Source organism: Atta colombica, unplaced genomic scaffold, assembly GCF_001594045.1.
Source record: "Atta colombica isolate Treedump-2 unplaced genomic scaffold, Acol1.0 scaffold162, whole genome shotgun sequence".
Lineage (NCBI taxonomy): Eukaryota > Metazoa > Arthropoda > Insecta > Hymenoptera > Formicidae > Atta > Atta colombica.
This window is the reverse complement of record NW_017259253.1, coordinates 454,202-464,269: the sequence shown is the minus strand read 5'-3', so window position 1 is coordinate 464,269 and position 10,068 is coordinate 454,202. Positions and strand designations below refer to the sequence as shown.

General features: G+C 31.0%; 1 protein-coding gene and 1 pseudogene across 1 annotated transcript in view; both read right to left on the bottom strand.

Moving 5' to 3' along the window:
* The window catches only part of LOC108685915, a 1,661-nt gene extending 670 nt beyond the window's left edge, over positions 1 to 991 (bottom strand). The window contains 3 exon segments of the mRNA XM_018190929.1: positions 2 to 36; positions 38 to 94; positions 210 to 991. Of these exon segments, the coding sequence (XP_018046418.1) occupies positions 2 to 36; positions 38 to 94; positions 210 to 991 (874 nt within the window).
* A 5,706-nt stretch (positions 992 to 6,697) lies between these two features.
* LOC108685913 lies at positions 6,698 to 9,977 on the bottom strand (annotated as a pseudogene).
* Between the last annotated feature and the right edge of the window lie 91 nt (positions 9,978 to 10,068).

Genomic DNA, 10,068 nt, shown 5'->3' with positions numbered 1-10,068 from the left:
ATTATATAATATCCAAGAAGAAACAAGATGAATGTGCCCGACTACTTCCACCAAACATATATATTGCAAAATTTCTTCTACTTTGCTTAAAAAACTAGATTGCATTAATAATAACATCTTATTCTTAGTAATTTTTTTTTTATATTTATAAAATATATAGTAATTATGAAATTTTCTCGCACACAATATCATTGGTATAATAACGTTACCTCTTTATTTGAATATGCTGTCTGACGACAGCTGCCAATTTCCCCCTGGCATATTTATCAGAGAAATTCTTAGCCTGCGTGATATCCTCCATTTTAGTGATGAGAATTTTTAATTGACCACAGGCAAGCAACACCGGAAGAGCCGCCAAGCTATAGGCTCCGCTGGTTGCCGAGTATTGCACAAACCCGGAGAGAAACTGGATTGAAAAGATAATCTCGTAAGCTGGCGTCTTCTGTGGATCGACGTATACATAATAACCATCAAATCTCATCGGTCTGATTGTCACATTTTGCGGCGTGATGATGATTCCGCGAGATAATGGCACGATTGTGCGATACGAAAATCCGCTGCCATATACGAAGGCTACGCAGATGATCGCAAGGCTGCGTCCGATTTTCGAATTGTTTATCATGATTTTGCGATCTCCTATCAGACTCGCTTTGCTCTAGTCTTTCTCGATGTGCTCGATGCAATCTTTGATTTGATCATTTCGATAAATCAACAATGTATGTTTTAGTACCGCCATGAAGCAGTTGCACATAGGACCAATCATCTTGATACGCCGATGCGTATTTGATTCCTTGAGGAACATCTTAAGTATGCCCGGCACAAAAATGAAATAGAGTAGAGCCTGAAACAGAATCTTGAGTATCTTTGTCTGAATAATTCTACCAGTAGACGAATTGCCAAGCAATGGCCATAAGCTGATCAGGTTTAGGACATCACGCGTAACACTCACAGTGCGTCTGACATCATCATGATGAAGAATATTTACGTTCATAACTTGAGAATCTATTTGATCTTGACGTTGTCGACGAAGAACTGATCGGACGTACCGTCATGAAGTGAAAAATGTAAATGGTGATGCGCTTGTGTCTTCGATGGGAGCGGAAGAAGTGAGGGACTGACAGGTACAGCGATTGTTACCCACAATCTTCTTTCCCTCTTGTAAATCACGGAAAAGTTGTAAAAGTTATTGTTGGGAACGTTCGAGGAAGCATTTATCATGAAGAGAAATCTAATGACTTCAGAAGGCACACGAGAAAATATCGAGATAAAAATAGCGAACACACAAAGAAAAATGACAGATGTTCTATTGATCTTTTAACGGTACATTCATCATTTCGTGTTCAATAAAATATTTTGTCATAAAAAGTAAGAAACAAAGTAAGAGTTCAAATAACAATTATAAATGATTATAAAAATACATTGTGAAAGATCATATTAATGCTAATCATATTAAATCATATTAAATCATATTAATGCTAATTTCTCTTTTTAATAAATTATAGACGTCAAATAGTTTATTAATGAGTAATAAAGAAGATAAAATAGAAATTGAAAGAAATGTCTGGTATATCGTTTAACTAACTATTGCATTATTTGTTCTTTTTTATAGATGAACAATAAGATAATTAAATAAAAATTTTGTAATAGTTTTATACAATTATTTAAGTGATTTCTAACTCAAACAGGAAGTTAAAATCATAAATCTATACGTAATGATATGATACATTATTGTATGAGCGAAGTATATTTGAATCGAAATCTATATTTCGCAAAATAACATATTAAGAATAAGAGAAAATTTGTATAATGTAATTTTTTAATTTTATAATTTTATCTTTATATTAATATTTCTACTAACAATTAATATTTCTATTACATGACGTTATATGTCTCTACATTTGCAAAAAAATATAATCGAACATTTTTTAAAAGGTTACTCAATCATTTTTCGAATAAAATTAAGATATTTCGCAGCCATATTAACAACCTGAAATATAGTACATATTTTCATTCATCATTTTTTACAACTTAAACCTGTTACTTACATCAGTTCTGATGTACAGATCGAAGATCGGCTTTTAGATGGGGCAATCAACGTAGCTATAATTAATATCAATGCTCGTGCTATCGCATTCGGAAGACAGTACCAAGCCAATATACATATTGTTAATTATTTTATTCTATTTAACGAATGTGTTTTTAATAGATGATCATCTTGGTACAAATAAAAAGAATATAAAATAAATACAGATATAAAATTGTGAATGATATGAGAAAAATAAAACTTACTTTTGCATCTTTATCTACTATACATTCATTGCCAATCTGTCAGTCACGTTATCGCAAAAATCTTCCCGAACGTCAACTAAATGTTCGATCCATTGTATTAAGACTTCCAGACGGCCATAGGCATGCATCGCGAACAGGGCAGCTAAATTGCATGCACCAGCAGTAATGTGCTGTGGAACGCGACAGGCACTGAATCCAAAAGAGAATCTCACTGATAGGATTATGTCGCGCGTCGAGTATTACACTAGCGACTGGTTACACTAGAGGCCGATACGTCAGATTTCCATCACTCTCTGTAATCTTTACGAAAAAGCAGAGCAAAACACGGCATATGAAGAATGCTCAGATCGACTTAACGCGACCGAACTTGATTTCTGATTATGACGATCCGATCATTAGAATGCCAAATATACCACTGCGGATGTCATTCTTGTAGAAAATTAGTGAGAAGTATTTAACAATGGCCATTAGATAAAACTCAGCGGACCGGAAAATTTCAAAATGAGCTATACATCCATTTGGAGTAACATGAAGTTTGCTTTTGATGTTATTATATTATTGTTCGAATGATTTGCACATTGTATTACGTTGTTTTGAAAAATATTAGATGTACCTGTTCCATTACAAGTTTGCCTATGTAACAAAATATGAATATGTCAAACGTAAACGAAGTGAAGGAGTATCAAGTATGTTAAATCCCTCACAGGTTTTTCTAAAATCCCATTCTTATAATATATATTAATTATGATTGATAAAATAAAAACTTTTAAAGAAAAACGAAATTTTTAAGAAAAATGATTAATTTTTTGATACAGTATTAATTGATATCGATATATTCACTTTATTATATTATTACTTTAATAATATAAAAATGAATTTATGAATTTATTAATTTATTATATTATAAATCATTTAGCATATATTATGAATCATTATATTACATTAAATTAAGCTTATTTTATTAAATGGATATATATACTATCATGCAATAATATCCAAAAAAACATACGTACAGACCACAATTTCCATCCAAGAAATTTCATGCAACAATTCCTCGATTAGAAATATGAAGCTAAAAACGCGTAGAACAAGTAATTGCATTTCTCCTTTATAAAAATTATTAGTGTGTATTTTATAGCAAATCTTATTAGATAAATATATAAGTATACACACACACACGCACACACACACACACACACACACACACACACACACACACACACACATATATACATATACATACATACACCTACATATGGTATATTCTGTTTATGCATAGTACATTACCTAATTATTGGCATATTTTAATTTCTTATATCTCTACTTTTGACAAACAGTGCATACGCAATATTTTAATACGTTCGAAGTTCATACTTACTCAAGATATGCATGCATAATTGTATTATCTTAGCTAATCTCTCATCTCTATTAATCTCTCAATCTCTCACATGATTGCCCTCTCGGCTATCGATGGTTTATCCAGAACACGAACTCCTGCAGTTGTCCACATGCATGCATTGCGCGGAGATTTGCCAAGCTACACGCGGCCACTGTGATGTTGTGGGCGATTAAGTCGATAAATAATTGGATGATGAAATATAAAATGTTATTAACTGGACTACAAAGATCATCGACAATCACAATGGGCAATGGAAACATCAGCCTGCAATAAGTGAAATTGATAAATCCTCCTCTTTGATCTTCGCGTAAATCAGTGGAACCGCCACAAAATAGAACATGACACCGTCGTACATGAATATACTGCAGATGACTATCAGCCGACCGCCAAAGTTTGCGTTCTCCAGCATGATTCTTCTCTCATCCATGTATCTCCAGTCACTCTTAATATAATCAACATATTTGCGAATGTCATTTTCGCGCAAAAGCAAAGCACAGTATGACCACGAAGAAGAATGTAAGAATGTTACAGAGCTTCAATTGATTGTAGAAATCCTTGATCTCTAGGACGATGTATATGCTACTTAGGAATTAGGGGTATAACCAGCAATTTGTAGTAGATTACATTCAGCATTCTATACTAAACATTTCAATCGAGGAATGTGTCAGCTACCACATATCGATTATTTTCATCGATTATTTTTGATCCAGACATTTAGTTGCAATTGATTCGAAGATCATTTTTATAATTTTAATTGTACGTTCCAGACCTTTTGCGAACATCAAGATATTGAGATAGCTCAACCATTATCGCAGTAGCAAGTGATTGATCTGTACTGATAAAGGCTTCAAGTTCGACATGATTTGCGCTTGCCTTTGTATATCCATGGAAGAAAAAAGGGATCTACGCAGAGATTTTCTAAGCGAATAATGGAAAAATTTTGCGCGATTATCTGAGAAGAGTATGTGATGAGATCAAGAATCATTCCGTTTTTGAACGCGTGATTTGGTTTTGGCAATATGTGGCAGAAAGAAAAATATATTCCGTAGAAAAAGAGTGAAACTGTGCTTTGTCCGCTATACGGACTCTAAGGGCGACTCTATATACAAAAGGGCGACTCTACATACAAAATTTCTCTCACACTCTCTTTCTCTCCCACTTTCTCCCTCTCGCTCTCTCTTCAACAGGAAATGAAATTTAGCTTACAAATAAATTTGCTATTTCTATTTCTTTTAAATTACGTAGATCTGAAGCAATATTTTGATTGGCTCATCGGTTTAAGTTTATTACGATTAATGTTATAGAATTTTGTTTTTCGTAATCCTAAACGATGGTGTTTAAATTCTGTATACCGTTATATGTATACTCGTACATATACGATTTATATATTTCATTAATAACTTTATTAATAGTTAAAACTTAAGTTATATTTTATATATATGAAAAAAGAGATATCTGATTTCGGGTAGTAAAAATCTGAGGATTATATACGAAATTGAACGAAGAGATTATTTCTGAGGTTTCGTAAATGATTACATAAACTCGCTCAGTGTGATAAGTTTTTTTGTATATTATATGATGTATTCACTCAAATACAAAGCAAATAGTGTCCGCAGCAAGTTTAAATGTGCCATCGCTATTCTAACAACCTGAAAATGAATGAAAGTTATTTGCACAAAGCGTTTATACAAATAAATGTTTAGAAAGATATGAATATAAAAAAAGATGTATGTTTATAAAAAGAAATCATTATCGAGGAATGATATTATATTCATCAATAAAATATTCTTTAAAATTATATTTAAATATGAAATATTTATCGAGAAATAATTCTTACATAATATATTTAAATACCTGATTCCTGTAGGAACTTTTCCTTGTTATATTAGTATAGAGTATGTGCGGACAAAGAAATTATTTACGGCGGGAAAACTGATGAAAGAAAGGTGTTGGTCACTTTAACTGCCGTTAGTTTCGTAGAATATCTAGCCGGAAGATTATTAGGATAACGAGCTTCTTTATTGTGAAAATAATACCAATCGACCATGTGGCAAATATACGTACTTCACTCCTCTATTATACGATGTGCATCATATATAGCATTAGCATATTTTATTAAAATTTTACCTCCTTCCCTTAAGTAAATTATTCTTTTAAACAAGTTATTTATTACTTTTTATAACATTATATTTTATACTTATGTACTTTTCCGATTAGTAATAATTTTTATACCTCTATATTTTTATTATGAACCCTACTGACTAATTAAAAGTTTCCCAACATAATATAATAACAAAATATTGATGATCAAAGATACAAACATTAAGCAATATATTACAGAAGATAGTGTGTCATTCGATTCTTCCTAAAAAATGTATTATTATTTTTCTGCATAAATTATTTAAAAACTAAAAGCAATGAGCACGAAAGATTTGTATATTCTATTGAAGATGAATATAAGATGTTAATAAATGAAAATGCTGTTGCTTACCATTACCACGTAATATCCTAAAAAACATATTAAAGTATTCCCAATAACTTTGAAACAACATATTTCTCTTATCTGATGTGAAAATATTTGATGTACAAATATAGAATTTGTGACTATTCAAACATGTATCATCGTAATTTTTCGTATTGTATATTAGACTTTTTAAATTTAAAATATGTGATAAAAATCTTTAACTCTATAAGGCTACCAAATAATTCAAGGATTAAATTTACTCAAAAGTTTTCTAAATTTAATTTGTAACAAATAGAGAATTGATTCCAAAAAGCATCACAAATAAAATTAAGAGTATGTCAATGTGAAATTTTCATACTTCGAGACAAATTGTAAACTAAAAAGAAATTTAGAATCAATCGGAAAATGAGTAATAATTCAGCTACTTATTTACGTATTCTTATGTGATGCACGAAAATCGTTATCAATTTTAGTGCAATGGCATTTCATTCATTGGTTTTCTTGTGCGAGTTCTCCAGCCAGATCATCAACATTTTGAATTGTCCTCAACCGTGCATGATGAATAACGCCGCAAAAGCTGATTGATATGATGTGTATTATGATGCAAGTTACCAAATGCGTCGAAAATACGATCTCGTAATCGGGGTCCTCTGACAAGTCTTGTTCATTTTCCGGATTCATTCACATTTGGCCATACATCGATTACTCCCATTATTAACTTGTGCAAGTGCACGGTGTACCTAACATCGTTTTTCTAATTGAAATTCCGTAAATCCATCCATTCGATCAGAGCATGCATATAGATAAAACGGAGAAATTCTATTCTTCTTCTTCTTACATTGTTTATGAAACGAATGTATTAGTATATATATATAATAAGTATATACATTCACAACTAATAGACGAAAGTACAACAAAACCTGATTTGTTTTATGCACATTCTCAAGTCGGCGTGAATCATCATCGTTATCATAGAGGTTCTGTCACGGCGCAATTTAAAATTTGGAACGAACGATTGCGTGCGCACAATTTTTTGTCTAACAGAAGATAATTATGGAAAAGCATCGATTCACACGAGACGGCCTTTAACAAAAGTACCAATGTCTAATTTATATTAGGTCATGGGTTGTAGATCGAGGGTTATATTGAATCAACAGAACTACGCGAATTTTTAATTAAGTCAAGTTTAACATCTTGATGTATCTGATTTTCAAAATTACGAACCATACGTGTAATTTTGTTAATAAAAGTTAATAAAAAATTAGAAATCTTAAGTGAATGTAAAATTTGTCGAAAAGTTGGTTAATTTGTTATGATAGTTATTATAAGTAGAAAGGAGAACATTAGGATTAATAAGAAGATTGGTCCTTTATCTTGTTAATCGTTTCAAAAATAGTCAATTACAGATTAATATCGAGAATTGTACTGTTGTAATAATTATTTCATCAAAATTAAGCAAATTTTAGGAGAATATTAAAGTACGGAATCTATGTTTTGACAATCTGTGAAATAATGAAACAGGCAAATAATTCACTGCTTGCAAATAAAATAAAACAAACTTCCATACTTACGTTACTGAAAGTAGGTAGAGATATGTCTATCATTTTGCCTGCCGAAATTTTTGCCGGAATATTGGAAACTGCCATTATCAGTATTAAAGAACGGGCTGTTTTGATACTGAAAATGATACCAGTTTGTCGTGGACGTCATTAATCCAACTTTGATGCTCTGTTATAATTAAGTAAGATGTATATTTTATAAAGAATGTTTATGAAAACAATGCCTAACTTACAGCAAATAAATATGAACACTTGCTACCTGATCTGTTAATCGTTGACCTACATAACAATAGATAAAAATGGAAAAGATGAAAGATGTAAGCATCACAGACATAATTAACATAACTGTTAAGTCATGTTAAGTCATAAGTCATTATTCTGCCATTCCTATAAGATTGACAATTGCAATACAAGATGTTTATTGAAATAATTTATTTTTAATTCTTTTGAATTTTTAATTTGAATAAAATACTATCAGTCTTAATTTTCATGTAAAAATTAATTGTCAAATTATTATTCAATAAAAGATTTTCAGGAAAAATTCGTCATTATTACTATAATAATATAATATCTTGAAAGGCATAAAAGTAGACTATAACCCATTATTTCCACTAATCACACAGATATCGCATAGTTGCCTCTATTTATGCTTAAAACTGTAAATAAATAATTTGTTTATTTAATAATTATTTATTTATGAACGTCTATTTAATAATTTATTCAATTTTATATTTAAAATATTAAACCTTAATAAAATATATTTAATAAATAATATAATATGTTTAATATATTAAAAATTAATACTCAAATAAAATCAGCTTAATGTTTGTTTAATAACTATAATAATTACAATGTATTAGTTCAATTTTTGTAATTTTAATTTAAACATCATGATATTTTTTTTCTAATATAGACATAATATGAAAGAAATACAATAATGGTATGCTAATTTGATTATCTACATCAACTACAATTTGTAATTATTTATTTAATAAAAATAATGCGTTTAGATACTTCCCCTTTTCACATATTTTTGTACTCTCCTCTTCATTTTTATTTGCAGTATTAGCCAGTAATATTGCTACAGCTCGTTAGAATTCGATATGTTGTTGAAATTCTGCAGTTTGCTCATTATAATTCTTAATTGTCCACAAACATGACGAAAAATGCGGCCGCATTCACTCTTGTCGAATAAGTAATTATTCCTGCGAAGGTTTGCAGAGTAAAAATGATCTCGTACGCTGGTGACTCTTGTTCATCGAACTTAATGAAGTAACTCAGCAATGCCAGCGCTCTTACCGTGATGTTTTCCGGGCTGAGTATATGACCCTTCAAAATTAGCATGAGTATTCGGTAATATAGTCCGCCAGTATACATGTAGAAAAAATTGCAACTTACGGCCTACTCTCGCTGTAAACAGCATCGCTTCCATTGATCGTATTGCTCCAATCCTGGATTGAATCTTCTTTGCGTGGTTAAGTATCATGAAATACTTTATCCAACTCATCGAAGCATTCACAATCGGCGCAAGCTGTCTGATTCTACGTTTGAATTCGTGTTCCTTTAGAAATACTTATAGAAGACTCGGCACAATGATAAATCCGAATAAAAAATGACAAATGACATTTTGGAAACGAGTATCATAAACGAATATTCTTTCCATATTGGAGACATAATTTGGATTCGGACTCGCGCCGATTGATCGCAAAATAATACGAGTCACTTGTACGGAGTAATTGAAATCGTTATCGTGTTTGCTCATAGTTGATGAGCTTTTATTAGCTTCAATCAATACTTTTTCTTTTTTTTTTTCATGATTAATTGAATTCTCGACCGCAAATTTTGAATTTATTTGTATTGTTACCCTTCTGACACTAAGAATTTTCGTTAATTTTGTAGCGTTTCGGAGTTTACAAGTGACAGATGGTTAGGGGAGACTAAATGTTATAACATAACTGGACAGATAGGTAGTCTCTCTTTCTGTGGTAAGAGCAGAAAGTGTAAAGCGCGCTTGCGTGCATTAAACGTCTGCGGATAATAATGGGATTACACGAAAGGGATTGACTAAATTATCGAATACACGCAATATTGATGGGTAAAGAGAGGTTGGCCATTCGACGCATGACATTGTAACATTCAAACTCACGAATGTTAAAGAATAAGGTCAAGTGTTGTTTTATGTGCTGCATATGACTGTGTATGTCAATAGAATGTCATGCAAGTACAAATTAATATTGTAACTATTCTATACATACATTACCCTCATAGTAAAGAATCCGTTGATATAAAAGTATGTTTAATAAGTTGTAAACGCGATGTAATAACAACATAAATAGAAAAATATATATATATATATA